At 47.0% G+C, this 16,657-nt stretch overlaps 1 protein-coding gene across 2 annotated transcripts; it reads left to right on the top strand.

Annotated features, from left to right (window-relative positions):
• The first annotated feature begins 548 nt into the window (after window positions 1-548).
• ari-1 (E3 ubiquitin-protein ligase ariadne-1) lies at window positions 549-15,297 on the top strand. Of its 2 annotated transcripts, XM_089573977.1 has the most exons (11): window positions 549-914; window positions 1,016-1,237; window positions 6,804-6,871; window positions 7,500-7,581; window positions 8,612-8,680; window positions 9,022-9,237; window positions 9,306-9,412; window positions 10,475-10,589; window positions 11,535-11,984; window positions 12,346-12,458; window positions 14,610-15,297. In XM_089573977.1, the coding sequence occupies exons 2-11, from the start codon at window positions 1,025-1,027 to the stop codon at window positions 14,689-14,691; spliced, it is 1,515 nt and encodes a 504-aa protein (XP_089430103.1). In that variant the 5' UTR covers window positions 549-914; window positions 1,016-1,024; the 3' UTR covers window positions 14,692-15,297. The 2 variants fall into 2 exon arrangements, with proteins under 2 accessions (XP_089430103.1, XP_089430102.1); XM_089573976.1 differs by lacking the exon at window positions 549-914 and having other exon boundaries at window positions 921-1,237.
• Window positions 15,298-16,657: the final 1,360 nt, after the last annotated feature.

Below are 16,657 nucleotides of genomic sequence, written 5' to 3'. Positions count from 1 at the left end.
GTGTGTCCGCGTTTCGGCGAATCGAACCAGGGCTTTCGGCATTTGAAGTGGAGACGCTACCACTCCGCCACGAAGGCTCAGGGTTTCACTTCTTTTAGAGCCTCCATTCAAGTGAACAGTTATTTTTGTGATTCTGATGAATCAAACCGCGCACTGCAGAAGCATACGTGCCATATATTTCGTTTTATATGTCAGGTATGCGCGTGCATGTAAAGGTTGGAACGGGCGAGACATGATGGATACTGGCTTCGTGAATATATTACCAAGGGCGGAGAGCTGTTGTTGTTGTTGTGACTGAGAGAAGGATGAAAAGGAAATTGCACGGGCCTGCTACTGGCTCTAGCCAAGCCACCACCGCTGCCAACGTGCAGATAGAGGAGAGGAAAGAGAAAAAGGCAAGAAAAGACGCGCGTCGCAGCAACAACTGCGTCCGCCGGAGCGGACGCTGCTGAAAAAAATCTGATAAGCGACCGAAGCCGCGCTCGCCGAAGCGAGATCAGATAGCGGAGAGCGAGGCTCCGATTTCGAATTTATACCGACAAGAGCAGCCTTTTCTTTTTCTTTGTCCCTTGACACGCATGTTCGAGCTACTGTCACGTGCGACCTGCACGCGGAGTTCCTAGACCACGGCTACCACGGCTGCTGTTGTGGTTCGGGGAGTCACTGCTGCGGCGGCGGCAGCCACATCGACGGCAGCGGCGACGACGACAGTAAAGACGAAGCGGTTTGAGGCAGCACGCCCCGCCATCAGCAGGAATCCTGCGGTGGCCGAGCGTTGGGCGCTCGCCGCGGTGTTGCTGCCGAACGCAGCCGCCCGCCGCCGCGGCGACCACAGCCAGCATTTCCCGAGCCACAACGCGTTTTCGGCCTCTCAGGTGGCGCAAGCAGCGCAATGACGTCACAGGATAAACACGGTATGGAACGATGAGCTGTACGGAGGCCTGTTTTAGGCCCAGTGTTCTTTCTCAATTTATACGCTTATCACAGTCTTCTGTTTCCTAACGTGTTCTCCAAGGACGTCAGTATGGATTCGGAAGACGACAACATGTACAACACGGATTCCGGGAATGAATCTAGCGGCGAGGAAGACGACGGACTGTCTATTGGTTTGGAACCAGAACCGACGACGGCCAAAGAGAAGATGGAAATTGAAGACTTTCCTTTTGAAGTTCTCACAACGGAGGATATTGTGCAGCACATGATTAACTGTATCAGTGACGTTAACAATATTGTCGAGGTGAGTGTGTCACGGCAGTGCCATCCGCGGGTGGTGTCGATGTGGTGTCTAAGCCTAACTGCTTGCTTCACGTCTGCTTGGGCAGCTAGCAAAAGCGCATCAGTTCTTGTCTCTGGTAGCACGCCAGAGCCGAGAAGGCATCGGCTGTTTCGCCTGTCCCATCGGTGCCTTCTTGCGGAGCAGATCCTGACAGCCGTGTTCTCCGGACGTTGTCCAACACGGACGCGTTCAGGACGGCGCCTGTCACACGGGACGTCCTCTATGGGCCCAAATTATGCATCGATGGTGCGGACTGCTTCTCCGTGCAGGTGGCGGCAGTCTTGTGCTGAATACGTTTACGGTTTGTCAAGGGAAGAGAGGGATAACGAGTCCAGGATTACGTTTAGCTAGGTGCGTGTGACAGGGGTTCGTCGTGCCGGGGCTGTCGTCTGCTGCGGATGACTGCGAACGTGCGCTTGTTTAGGGGTCACACGCCGTTAAATGCGCTGGTGTGTCTTGCATTGCCTGGTAAGGTCTGCGGTTGTTCATCGGTGTCGCAACGACGCAGTGATGTGACGAAACCGAATGGGATCTTGCTCACCGCGTAACACACTGTTTTGGAAACAAAGAAAGCAAGGCGTGTGATGCTTCCTTGAAGAGCGGTGTTGTCACTGCTCTGCAAGAAAGGCTTACTTTGTCATTAGCATGGTGGCGAAGATCGCGCGGAAGGGCTAGGTCGAACTGCATTTGGGCGGAACCGAATTGGGACGGGAATTTACTTTGATTAAGCCAACGTAACACGGTATTAGTTCAGGTATCCACACTACGATAGGCCTTGGGCGTGTTTGTTGTTTTCTTCACTTTAGGTGCGCATTGTAGTCCCGCTATCACGCTAGGTGTGGCGGTTTCTGCATGGTCGCCGTGTTCAAAATCTTATGCTGGTACACGCCTTACTTTGAGTCTAGCTCAAATTACTCGTTATAAACTTTAGCAAAACTGCATTAATCATTACAGTGTAGTGATGAGCTTGTATTACCAGTGAGTGTCAAGTTGCAGTTATTGCTTTCACCATATAAGTTGGGTGCAGGAAGCCATGTATATTTTTACATTAGTGACACACCTTGCTGTAATTTACTAATTGCTTAACTGTAGTGACTGGTAGTTAATTTCTCACTTGAATGAGATGCAGCTTTGGTTAGTGGTTACCTACAGCTCTGGTACATGCCCTGGGCTTTGTTGTAGTTATTCCACATGTGACACCTCTTTGGAGACAATATTTTATCGGCAGCAGTTTGTTTTTGTACTCCGTATTTATTTCATGCCTACTCTTAAGTAGTACTGGGTGCTTAGTCTTCATATTGTTTATGTGCTTGTGCCACATGATAAGCCATTGCAATAGCTGCAGTAACTACAGGTACTATTGTAACAATGGGGTAATTCCTAGCATAGGAGCAAGGCACTTATAGTGATAAGATTAGTCATGATCAACAACCTTATGCTAGCATTCATGTGAATAAGTTATTTTTCTTACACTGTCAGGGTGTTCTTGTTGCTAGGCGGTTTCAGTGTCTGGCTTGCTTAGTGAAGTTCATCCATAACATGGAAACATTATGAACCTCTGACCTTCACAGGGATTATATTTTTTGTAAGGGTGTGCCTTCTATTAAGACCTGGTGTTTGGTTTTCTCAGGTCTTGGATTGTCGACATCTTCCCTTATTGCTAGGCGCAGAAAGGAGCTGGCTTGTGTCAGCGAGTTGTGTTATTTAAAGCTGGCCATGTTATGTCACTACACTGCATTCATGGCTCTTGGAGCTTCACAGCACGTTGTTGTCAAGCAGAGCTTGCTCCCTTATACTCCCAATATAGAAGCATACTGTCCTTGTGCACCACGCCCTGTTACATGCACGAAGCGGGTGTCACTTTTTGAGTGCCATCTGTGTTTACACTGTGGTGCATGTATAATGTAAATAGATTGAAACTGCGTTCATTAATATTTGGGAAAGTTCAACAACTCATTGTGTTCATGAGCTTCACAGAGTATTGTAATACTTGAAAAAGCTGCAAAAATATTAAGTCAGGCAAGCTCTTTCTGTTAATTTGCAAATTGGTTTTATTCTGTTCAGTGAAAAAAGCATGACACTGGACAATAGCAGGTGTTAATCGTTGCCTGCTTAGACAATAGCAGGTGTTAATCGTTGTCTGCTCTCCGCCCCTGGTAGGTAACTTCTGTAAGGTGCCGTGCCAAGCAGCCTACTTGCAAATGCTAGCAGATTTCCAATACCTAACAGGATTTTGGATGTTTTACCTATTGAAGTCGAAGACCTGCTTGTGTGGGTCACATTAGTGGTCATAATGGTATTTCTTGGTCCGTGAATAATGTGAAACAAGAGACCTTCATTTTTAATTGCGATCTGAGAAATTAGTTCACAGTTTGCACTTTCATATTTTGGTAAAACCTGTCTATGCCATTCTCTAGCAGTGTACAACACTGATTGTGCCTTGGACTGGATTTTGAATGTTGTCCTTGGAGGTTTTTTTATATTCTTACCATTGAATAGTGTAATGAAAATTTGCTCTAATGGTTGACTTCTTTGAGGCAGAAATCTTATTGGTTGTGGCATACATTATTTTTTAGTGGCTACTAGGCAAGATGCAAGTTTTTTGTGCACTGCATTATACAACTCTGACTAAATTTTAACACACCTGATAATTTAATTCGGTCTATTTTTGCTTTCCTCTTTTGTTATGCTAGTTTACCTTCAACACTGTGTAGAATCATTTGACTGCATTTTGAGATTGAAGTGTTTTATTATAGTGAATATTCATGTGTATCTGAAGTTGCACCTTATGTCTAGAAACTTCAGAGTGTTGCTGTACAGTTCCGTATGGAGGGCTAACTTTTGAGGTACTTTAGGTGAGGCTTCTAGTCTACAGCTTTATTTTCTGCAAAATCCCTTGAAAATTAAGCTACCATATTCCATATTCCAAACTACCATATTTGGTCTACTGTTTAAAAATGGGTATTGCACTGGAGATAAGAATTGGAAGTAGCTATTATTAAATCTGCCTGAACAGTGAAGACCTGAACCTGAAGTGAGGACCAGTGCAGTATTCATTCGCACTGTTATTCTTTAACCCTTTCAGGCGCTTTGTACACAGTTGCGTAAGGGCAAACTTACAGCTTTTTCTGAGAAACTGGAGCACTTAACTGGGATTTCATTATTTCAGTCAAATTGAGCACCCTTCTTGTTGCAAATAAGTTGCTTTCTTGTACCACGTAGCGAATGCAGTAAATAATATTTCACATAAGAGGGAGCGAGGTAGCACTTTGTCCGCCGTTTTTGTGCAGACCAATTTTTCCGCGAGTGAAAACATCGATCGTTTTTGCTCAGCTTGGAGTGTAATGTGAATCTTCGAAGCACAAAGTGATTCCACGATCTCTAGGGTGTTTACCTGACACACGACGACATTTCGATGTTACTATTTCTGACAAATCTGACACTTTGTACGGAATTCTCCACATCGCTGTAAAAACTTACCTGCTGGTCTTTCACGTTCGAAAACTAACAAATTCCGTTTCTTGAGGCCTGAATATACTACTTAGGTGAAAAAATAAATGACTTCACTCAAAACAAAAATCGCGCCTGGAAGGGTTAATCGGTCTTTGGAAAAGTAAGGGATAAACATTCAAATTCATGAGCACTGCGAAAACTGTTGTGGAAACGAATGCCGTTCCACCTAATGTCATTTTCTTTTGGTGCTGCGTTGCATTGGTGGTGGTGTTTTTAGATATTGCCGGTGTGTTTGTCGAGTGTGTCAAGTGAATTCTTGTTCGCGTTGACTGATGTGTAGTGCCCTCCCAAAATGCCTTTGGCAGCATATTTTGGGGGGACACCATTGTGGAAAAGAGCAAGCAAATTCCGCTCCTGCACATGGCACCTGGTGTTGCCCATGCAGGCGACTGCTAAATTCTGGTGCTTTTAAATGGTAACTGGTCAGTTCATTGCATGCGCATTGTGTTGGGTGTCCCAGCAATGCGCTGTCAGCACTCTCCATTGTGTTGTAGCATGTGTGTGAAAGCTTTCTTGCTTTTCATGTGGAGCATTGTCATTGCTGCTTTGTGCTCGGCACTTCTCTCTAGAGCTGTCGACCTTTTTTTCACGTGTGCTCTGCTGTGGGGACTCGATTGCGCTGTATAACAAGGCCTGCACTGTCCACGTTGGAACAGAATTGTGGACTCTACCTGTTCGGATACAAAAAAACAGAAGGAAGGATGCAAATGTGCTTAACTATAAAACTTCTATCGGCATTTGTGGTCAAGAAAAAGAATCCAGGGCCAAGAGGAGGGCGACACTTCGCTATAAACTGAACTGATCTGCATTTTGCTCACAGATGGAGCTCAGTCTGTCAGCTTCTTGGAACTTTTAGTATACTTAATTTTCTATAGATGGCAAAAACTTGAGTTAGTTGTGACTGCTTATACTTGCGTTGGCAGAGTTGGGGCTTTATCTATTGCCCTTGGTTTCTGTTTTTCTCAGTGGCTCTGTTCAGGCTGGTTTATCACTCCCTTTCTTTCAATGCATTTTTCACTTGCAGGACAGACATCACTCATATTAATGTTTTTTTTTTCTTATTTTGTCGTAGCTTATGGCTGTGGCCATGCCTGATAATAAATGTGATTCGAAACATGCTCCTTATTAAGCTTGTTGTTGAAAACTATGCTTGCTCATTGGGCAGGGTAATTGAAAGTTTGTTTTTCAGCTTCTTTGAACACAGCCCTCTCTTGCAAGTATGGTAAAAAAGAACCTGTCAGGCACCTGGGTGGTTGATACCTTCTGAGGCTCCGAAGCTATTTGTTGTAGGATGGCTGCATTCCTTGTGCATATTTGCACCACAGCTTGTGAGAGTGGTGTCACTGCATGCTTTTTTCTTTACTGGTTGTGTTTGCATTGTGGCTGCACTGTTGAAAAGCTGGGTTGTTGGCATCTGCAGTGTTTCAGTGCTTACATGTGGCCAGGCACAGCCTTTGTCAAAAGTAGAGGGCCCAGGGGGGGGGGGTGGGTTTCATTCTGGGCACATGCGGTCGCCACGGTGGCTTGGTGGTTATGGTGCTTCGCTGCTGACGCAAAAGATGCAGGTTCGATCCCGGCTGCGGCGATCACATTTCGGTGGAAGCGAAACACTAGATGCCCTTGTACTGTGCGATGTCAGTGCACACGAAAGAATCCCAGGTGGACGAAATGATCGGGAGCCCTCCACTGAGGCGTACCTCACAGCCTGAGTCGCTTTGGGATGTTAAACCCCAGAAAACCTTAAAAAAGGAACTATTCTGGGCCATGCTGTGTAGCTCATTATGCTCTGCCAACATTCCATATATCTTGGAGATGAGGGACTCTCCCACTTCTCCACTGCCATGGATGCTTAGAAATGAATGCTTAGAGACAAACCCCTTGCTGTCTTTACTTTGGACTAAGGCTGTACTTGTCAAAGTCGTGCGGGGCAGCTGGCCCCGCTTTTTTTTTAAGGCAGTTGTTGACTGCTCCGATTACTAACTATTGTGGATGTGCTGGTGCTGCTTGCATGCAGATCCCGCCCACAACCACCCGGATCCTCCTGAACCACTTCAAGTGGGACATGGAGAAGCTGTACGAAAGGTGAGCTCTGCTGCATCTGCTAGTCTCGTTGTGACACATTTTCAGTGGCCTCATAACATTTTCGTAGGTGTTGCTGCATGAGCTCTCACAGTAACTTGTCAAGTGCTCATAGACATTGTAGCCTTTCTGTTCGATTCTTGGTTTATTATTGAAGAGCAGATTGAGGAAAGAGTTTGTAAATCGATAACACTCGCACCAAACAAAGGTGGGCAAAAGAGTTCTTCATAATATCTTAAGAAGGCGGAGTGTTTAGATCTCGAGTATATGAAATTTCATTATGGACAAATGTTAAAAATAAAGAGGCTAAATGAACTAACTTCTTACTTCTTGCCTCTACCGCTTGAATGCTGATTTGGGTTCGTCCAGATCGGTTTCAGGTTTCAGGCTTAGAGCTGATGCAGCTTGGAGTGTGTGTTGATCAGCACTGCCTTCTGTTGAGGTTAAGATGGTGTGCAAGGAGACAAGACTTATTGGCCTTGCATGTTTTTCTGTACTGTAGCAGTAGGGGAGCAAAGAAATTGTACTCCAGCTGTAACTCTTGTTTGCTGACTGGTTCTGGCAAGAGCCGTTTGTGATTGCCGTTGGGTCGGGTTACACACTGCACTTTATGCGTTGCTTGGCTGTCCAGGTACTATGATGGTGATCAGGAGCGGCTTTTCAAAGAAGCACACGTGGTAAATCCATACAAAAAGCCTGCCAAATCACAGAAGGTAAGTGCTCTTACTTCCAGAACATAATGGCCTTTTAGGTGCCTAAGTATAAGGAATGTTGCAATTAAGTTTTTGTCCTATGGCTGCGTGACAAATTTCATAATCAGAGTGCTAACTGTTAGTGGTTACCTTACTTTGTGTGGCATATTGAGGTGGCTTCTCCTTCTCTTGTTTGCTTTTATCACTCACCAGTTTCTGTTGTGTGCCCAGAAATCTCTGAAAGGCTTAAAGAGAGGGAGGGAAACAGAAGGACGGAAAGGCAGGGAGGTTAACCAGGCGATGCCCAGCATGCTACCCTGCACGTGGGGAGGGGAACAAAGGGGAAAAAAAAAGGAAAAGAGTGGTAGCAAAATAAGTTTCTTCAAGTGTCTGTTGACGACTATGATAAGGGGGCGGAGGGGAAATACTAAAGATCTTAACACATATTCCAGCTGGTCGCAGATGCCATTTTGGCACATTGCGAGAAGGAACTTTCCTTTCTCCACCTCTTTGGAGGGAGGTGGAGAGCTTGCCTGTCATACATCCTCTGTGTACCGTGTGGCAGGTGTGACATGCAGTCAGGCATTGATGGAAGTGCAAAAAATGCTCATTGTAGCGTTCTTCTCATCTCTGAAGTAGGCGACCGTTGCCCAACCTTTCACCGAAAAAAATTTGCAGCGGTGCCAGTGGTTCTCGGTTTTTTTTAGGGGTCATTCGATAGTTTGAACTTCTGATAATTTTAACATTTTTTTTTCAGCCCCTTGAAATTTGAATTAACAAGCTTTTAGTGTATGCTTCTTGAAGAGTCCTTGATTTTTTTCATAGAAATTTTGTACAAACCTTGGGTGGCCAACTGAGGCTTACCCCCATTGCAAGTTCTGAGCAGTTCTTGTGGGATTTCATTTGTAGCACTTTGCCTGCACTGAAGGTTATTCTGTTGATGTTTTGAATAACCATTTAAACATTGATTGCTTGCGGTTTTCCCCCATCCATTTGCAAGGCAGTGTTGTGTTGCCATCAAAGAGGGAATGTGTTCTGCCCAACATTGCAGAAACGACAAGTGTCGGCGGCTAATGGCATGGAGGACTGTGAAATTTGCCTGCGTGACCTACCCAGTGCGGTGAGTGGTTATAGCCTTTGTCGATCGAAATGGCATGCATTATATGTATAACAGGAGCTTGGAGTGAAGAAGTGTCATATTTCTGCGACAGTGAAAAATTGTTAGCATCCAGAAAGTAAAAGTAGCATTGCCATTCATGGATGATTTCTCGATATTCCTGAATTAACTTGCCACTGGCGGTGAGGCGGATTGGAAACCTCAGTGCAGTAATAATTATGTGAGTTCCTTATTCCTAGTGGACAACTTTGGAAGGGGGTGGGTATGGCTTCCACATGCCTTGCTATGCAAGTACAAAAATGGCGTGCAGGAAGGACTTTGACGTTGTAGCTTGCTTGGTGCAGATGATGACTGGGCTGGCCTGTGACCATCGATTTTGCACCGAGTGCTGGAACTTCTACCTGACGACCAAGATTATGGAGGAGGGCATGGGCCAGACGATCTCGTGCGCCGCCCATGGCTGCGACATCCTTGTGGACGACCAGACAGTGATGAAGCTGCTGACTGACCCCAAGGTGAAGCTCAAGTACCAGCACCTCATCACCAACAGCTTTGTCGAGGTGAGTCCTCCGCCGTGGGCAAGAGATTGCTTTGGGGTGGCTAACACCGCAGTGTGCTCCCATCACAGTGCAACCGGCTGTTGCGGTGGTGTCCCCAACCAGAGTGCAACAATGCCATCAAGGTGCAGTACGTGGACACACAACCAGTGACCTGCTCATGTGGCCACACCTTCTGGTGAGCCGTATTTACTGGCATGGCGGCTGAAGTGTTTGTTGGAAACTGACCATTGCTTGTGTCAGTGCAGCATGGTGTGCAGCAGTACGCCACCTCTGCACTCCAGAGAAGACTGGCATGCTGCTATGGTTTTTGTCTAAAGGCCGCACTGCACTGCTGGCCGGTTAGATGTGGCTGATGTATCAAATGTCTAGTACTGCTTGCTTTCACAAGCCCTCTTCAGCATGTGCAGAACAAGATTTGCATAAACTGTTAGTAGTCTGCTACCAAGGCCAAATACAGAGCATGTGGTGCGGAGATGTGTAAGCTGTGAGAGAAACCGCTTTTAAGTTGCCTTTTGGGTTGAAGAAGGAGCTGTGCAATTTTATGTTTCTGTTCACTGCATTCACTGCTTGTGTCCTTATTTTGATTACAATCTGTGAGGTGGTGTTTGAGTCAGATTACTGAGTAGGCAGCTTACTAATTAAGCAGTATTCTTGTATGGCAAGAAGGCTGCTTGCAAAGTCTGAACGCAAATGCAGCACAGGACACTTGGACCAAAGGGAGACTGATGAGTAGACTGACTGTGAATATGAGGACAAAATGTGCGTAATAGTTTAGTGTGTTTGTAGGTAAAATAATGTTACTAGAAATGACTAAATTCACCTTTTATTATTCCACAATTACACAGGCTATGGTTTTGCACTGCTGCGTTTTTAATGTGATAGTTTTAAAGGCCTTGTTCACTAGAAAATCCAGTGTCGGCGTTTTCGGCTTCGTGAGTGAAAAATCGCTGGCATGGCTCTGGCAGGTGGTCCTAAGAGAGCAACCTAGGAGGCGGGTGGGCCACCTAGGTCACGTGACCTGAATTTTGGTCCTGAATTCATGTTGCCGAGCCATAGTTGAAGGCAGTCATGTGCCAGGTGTCTTTAATAAACAATAGAAAAACTTGTCGGCCTGATCAGCTTGTTGTGCTGAGTATTACGTAGTTATTGCTGTGTGCTAGTGGTCAATTTAAAGGCAAGGCTTTCAGGTTAATGCCCCTGCTAGCCTGATTTTCTTATACCTGCCATCTCTGTGCAGCTTTGCATGCGGTGAAAATTGGCACGACCCAGTGAAGTGCCACCTGCTGAAGAGGTGGCAGAAGAAGTGCGACGATGACAGTGAAACGTCCAACTGGATAGCAGCAAACACCAAGGCAAGTAGGCTTGGGGATGCTGTGTACAGTGTGTGGCGGGTAATCTATGCACACGTGAGGCCACTTCGATTGGAGCATTGGAAGTTGGTTTAATTTAAAAAATTTTTTTTTTGTGAGGAGCTGAATGGAAAGGTCATGGGGAACTGTTGGACTGAAGATCGAGAAGAGGACAGGACGAGCGGTACCGCTCGTCCTGTCCTCTTCTCGATCTTCAGTAAAGTAGCTTGTTTGGAGGGCAGCCAAGTTTGTCCATGCAAGTTTTGGAGTTAAAGGGCAGCTGCACCACTTTTTCGAGAATTTCGCGATATTCAAGGATTAAAATCTATGTAGGCTGTAGGTAAAGCATGCCAAGTGTATTTGCACTAGCATTTAAAATAGTGACGTAATCTACGATTGAAATTTGCGCTTCTCCTCAATGCACCGGAGAAGTGCAGGAAAACTCAGCGTGACGTCATGGAAGGTATGATTTCAAATTACCGTTGTCGTCAGCCACACCCTGCCATGACGCGTTAGACGCTACCAAACAACTCTCGGCAGGGTTTGCCTTCGATGGCGTTGGTTTTTTTTCCTTCAAAGCAGGCGTTTGTGCGTCGGAAATGTACCGATACCTTCGATGACGTCATCATGCGACCCCCACTTGGTGTTGTGCGCTGCGGAGAAGCTTGAAGGGGTTCCGGATTTTAATCGGCGATTACTTCACTATTTCAAGTGCTAGCCCAAAAAGACTTCGCATGCTTTACCTCCAAGTTTCACACATTCGACCCTCTTAAGCTCGTTGATTTCTAAAACCTATGCAGTTTCCCTTTAAGAATGCATTTTGTTGTCAAGAAAGTAGGTGCTGTGCTGGATGTTTGAGCCAAACTTTCGCCGTGCGTGCATGGGCTGCGCTGGCTGCAGCAAACGCGGCAAGGTTGAAATGGCGCGTTGCCCGCTGCTGCCTTTCAGGAATGCCCGCGGTGCAGTGTGACGATCGAGAAGGACGGCGGTTGCAACCACATGGTGTGCAAGAACCAGAACTGCAAGGCGGACTTCTGCTGGGTTTGCCTCGGCCCATGGGAGCCCCACGGCTCCTCGTGGTACAACTGCAACCGCTATGACGAGGAGGAGGCGCGAGCGGCGCGGGACGCCCAGGAGCGGTCGCGGGCGGCCCTGCAGCGCTACCTCTTCTACTGCAACCGCTACCTGAACCACATGCAGAGCCTCAAATTCGAGCACAAGCTGTACGCGGCCGTCAAGGAGAAGATGGAGGAGATGCAGCAGCACAACATGTCCTGGATCGAGGTGCAGTTCCTCAAGAAGGCGGTGGACGTGCTCTGCCAGTGCCGCCAGACGCTCATGTACACCTACGTGTTTGCCTACTACCTGCGCAAGAACAACCAGTCGGTCATATTTGAGGTGGGTGCAGGTCACACATTGGTTGGGACATCTGCTGGGAAGCAGCCAGTATTCGTAATGGCGCATGGTCTAAATGCTTCAAGCTTTCTGTGCACCTCAGTTGCTCATGCATTGCATTGCGCTCTTTTAGCTGCCGCAGTTGTGAAAAAAAGGGACACTTGCTTTACGTGTTGCATTGTGAAAGTCTTTATTCTTAGTCAAGTGGGTGTTTTTTCAGGTAACCAGGTGTCCGCATGTGTCTTTTCTGCTTGCTAAAAGGAGAGTTTGGGATTACCGCATAGGACCACAGCTGTACAGCGAAGTACTTTGTGTGGGGTGACAGACCTAGGTTCAGAAGCCACATGTGTGACGACTCTTGCAGGACAATCAGCGGGACCTGGAGAGCGCCACCGAAAAGTTGTCCGAATACCTGGAGCGGGACATAACCCAGGCCAATCTGCTCGACATCAAGCAGAAGGTGCAGGACAAGTACAGGTGCGTGCCCCTTCCTCCTCCCCCCAAAGATGACAAGTCCAGTGTCTGTGCTGGCTACCTTATACCCCTGTCACACGGGCACTTTCGATCCTCATTGAGTCAATGCTCATCGAACTCAATGCAGATCGACGGTTGTCACACGGCCACTTTCAAGCGCAATCGAGCTCGATCCTGCTTGACTCAATGCCGGCCCCTCAAGAGTGCTTGAGGTTCCAAGCACAATCGAAAGCACTCTCGCTCTCACGAAGCTATAAAAATAAACACTAGTTAACAAAACAAAGCTACAACTGTTGTTGTTGTAATTGATTAAAATGCAACACAGAACATTTTCAGGCACTACGCCTGCTTATATGCAAACATATTTATATATAATCTCGGCACCACGCTCCAAGCTTCGCCGTCAGTGTAAACAACAAAGATGGCGTCCTCCTACTCGTCGACGCGCAAACTGTGGAGCGAGCTCGAGACAGTCGCTCTCATCGACTGCTGGCTAGACCGCCTAGATAATTTGCGGCGGCAGAAGAGAAACGCCGTAGTCTACGCAGAAATCGTGGAGGCGTTGCGGACCCTCGGGTTCCATCGCACAAAAGCAGAGGCACAGAGGTGCGTCGCACGTCTGGCTACGGATTTGGCTGCCGCTGCCCCCGACTGCACAGTGTTGCCGGACATCACCTTGTTATGGCTGTTGGAGGAACGTTTGGCGCCACCTAACACACATGAGGGAAACTTCTCAAGGAGCATTGAAAATGCCCGTGTGGCACCGGATGTTTCGAGCGTGCTCGAAAATATCTATGCAGATCGAGTTCAATGAGCATCGAAAGTGCCCGTGTGACAGGGGTATTACCTATGCTCGAGATGTGTTTGAGCTTTAAACGCTTCCTGCTTTTTTTTTTTTTTTTGTGCTGGAGGTAAATGAAGCAAGGGCTGGAAATTTGAATGTTTCTGTGATGCATCTCGTGAAATGTGTAGTACAGTTTGATTGCTGCTAATGTCTGCGACAGTGTTTACGTTGTTCGGACTGAGTAAGCTGTCTACACGTTATCCGGACTGCATAAAACATTTGGACTTGCAGGTGAACACAACATGCAAAAGGTTCTTGGTTTGGGGCTTATCTCAGGCTCCTTAAGCTTTCACTTGCACAAATGCTCTGAATGATAGGGTGGTAGTTGTACAGTTGTCCACACACTTTTTCCAGAGCACTCGAATGACGCGCTGTGTTGTGCATTTATGACAATCGCCACCGCCTGCTGGATCTGATACAGCTTTTAAAGACATTTTATAAGCAGCTATCCATGGGAATGTTCATGCGCGATAGACAGGTGTGTGTACAGCTGTACATGGGACGTTGACAGGTGTTTGTTGAGGCTACTTGCATAAACAACTGTGATGGCAAGTAGGAACATACAGTTGGCATCTGGACCTGGTCTAAAGCTACCCTCAAGAATGTGGGCAGACCTGTGTAGATAGCAGTCTTCGTGTCATCTTGTTACACTGTCTTCCTTATATTGCACCTCTTTCCTCTTCTCAAAATACTGCGTATATATGCCACTGATAGCAGATGAGGTTTTGTGTCGCCAAGCAGCCGACGAAAGTACTAGTGAGGGACGGGTGTATGTGGTTCATGCTTGCACTCGTGAGCAGTGCCATCCACATGCCTCCAAAGCACTGGCATAGGATATGGGGTACAAGAATTGGCTAGCAGCATTGAGGCCAAAATTTGTTGACAATAGTCTACGACATGTTTTAGAGACGCAACGGGTTTAAGGGAATAAAACAGCCCGGTGTTTTAGCAGGTGTTTGCAACAAGTACAAGTGAGAATTCTTTACAGAGTGCATGTCATCAAAAAAATAACTGACGGTTGTTTATACTGTGCTGCGTAATGCGAGAACTCAGCAACAGCTGTTAGTTTGTTGTGCCCTCTTGTGTCATGCCACGGCACTTCGTCCTATCCCACTGCGCTCTTCCCTCTTGTTTGCTGCCTTACACTGCAATACACTCCACCCTCCGTCTTCCTTTCCCATGTCTTTCGCCGTGCTGCCTCATCCTAGTGAGGGTGGGGGTCGCGGGTCATGCGACTTCTATCCCGCCTCATGCTCAGACATCCATGCTGACATTAAAACAAATGCCTCCTCGCATGTGCAATGGTGCAGGTACTGCGAGAGCCGGCGGCGGGTCCTGCTGGAGCATGTGCACGAGGGCTACGAGCGGGACTGGTGGGAGTACACCGAGTGACGCCACTGTGCGTGGTGGTGGTGGCGGCAGATGCCTGTGTGCCGAAGCCCATTAAAGCGACACTGCTCATGCTGCGGTGGGCAACATTTGCACGACTGAGGCAGTCAGCAGGGGCCACGCCCTGGATTGAGGCAGCCGACAGACAAGGTCTGCCCCATGTGCCCCAGTTGATGTGATGGGTGGGCCAACTGGACGGCCATAAAGAGCAGTTTTCAGATAAAATTGTGCGCACGAGGACTTCCTGATTCTCTGAATTGCGATGCCAGACGGCCTCGCAATGTACCTGGCAGTTGGTGCCAGGTCTGCTGGTAGTGCGAGGCGGCACCGCAGATGATTCCGCTTCTTGCTGGCATGCCGAAGGACGAGCTCGACGAGTACTCTTGAAAAACAGCTGCTGCCTTTGGAACACTTGCTTTCTGCCGGAAGCCAGCAATCTTGCCACGGACTGTGTAAAACACCAGTTTTGGATCATCTCTTTCGGCAGTCTTGCTACACGATCGTCACTTAGCAGACCAAGTCGCTCAGAGTTGAGTAAGTAATGAACCCATCATGAAGACTTGTTTGGAATGTTTCCCAACCTTGTGAATAAAACTCGTGCAGCAGGAATGCTGTCTGAACCAGCAATTGTTGCAGTACAGTGCGGTGGACGCAATATAGTTCGTCACTGTGCCACTCTGCTTTTAGATCATGCTAGCGGATTTTGTGCTCATATGATGGATGGGTAAATTAAGGTTTATTTATTATAATAAATCGCAATGTCATCCTTGTCACAGAGTTACAGATCTGTTTCTTGTATTTTGCTCAACTGCCACTACAAGTGGGCAGGTTAAGAGTTTTTTTTCTTTTCTCCAAAACATATATGGTGCAACTAAGAGGTAAGACAGGCTGAGAAGTTGGTTGGTCAACCTTGCTGTTAAAAACTGTGCAACACACTCATATTAAGGGGCAAAGCAGTGGCACAGCTTCTAAGAGTTAGGAAGCACTAATGTACAGCAGCCTGCTAACCAACACCTGCTTTCCTTTTTTGCGACTCTTGTGCGTTGCATTAAAATAATGGCGCCGAGATGCCTAAAAAGACCAGCAATCTCCAATTAGCGTCCGAGCCAGCACACAGCTGGCCTTTGCTCACTGATGTGCGTCTGATGTCCGATATTGTCGCGGGCTGGTAACAAAGCTCAGAAAACGAAACTGTGCGGCAGCGGGTTGACATGGTCCCCTTTGGACTGTATCCGAGTTTACCGATTGGAGGGGCCAAATTTCAAGGTTACGCGGCGCCACAAACCTGACATATCAGGCCTCGCCCACCCCTCTTCCGCGCTCCAGGATTGTTGGAGCAAGCTAAAGAGTTTGAATTCAGCGAACTTGAGAAATTTGTGGAACAAATTAAGCTGTTTCAAAATGCATTGAAAATATAGCCAGGTGACCAAAATTTTGAAATTTCTTGGAATTTATCAAAAGTTCAAATTATCAGAGTTTGAATTATCACGAGTATACTGCATTTCTATTTATAGTGTAGAGTGTATTTCTCAGAAGCGCGTCGCTTTATAGTCTCCGTGAATGCCAATGTATTTCAGCCACCAGTACAGTGGTCTCTACTGGCAGTAGCCGAAGAATGACTGTGGCTGTTTTGCCTAGCCTACCATATAGCCTAGCCTCACGCCATTGGATTTCTGGCTGTTTCCTTATGTGAAGAAACTTATGAAGAGCATTCTCCGTGTCTAGTGAAGAGGTCAGCATCGGAGTGTGCTGTTGTGTCAACACTCGTAGTCGTTAGACGACCTGCAGAGCCTAATGGAGGCTATTGCGCACTATTGCGGTGTTTGTAAGCTTGGTACCATGCCATCAACTGAGGCAGCTTTGTAGGCTTGGCTAAGTGCACTATAGCAGCAGCACACTGATGTATGGCTCTGCCTCGTAGTTCCTTGAAAAGTGGTCGGTTTGAAGAGGGGCACCAGGAACTGCATGT

Source organism: Amblyomma mixtum, chromosome 2 (genome assembly GCF_055824585.1).
Source record: "Amblyomma mixtum isolate Tamu chromosome 2, ASM5582458v1, whole genome shotgun sequence".
Classification (NCBI taxonomy): Eukaryota; Metazoa; Arthropoda; class Arachnida; order Ixodida; family Ixodidae; genus Amblyomma; species Amblyomma mixtum.
Note: the sequence above shows the minus strand (reverse complement) of the source record. Positions and strands in the feature narration are given on the sequence as shown.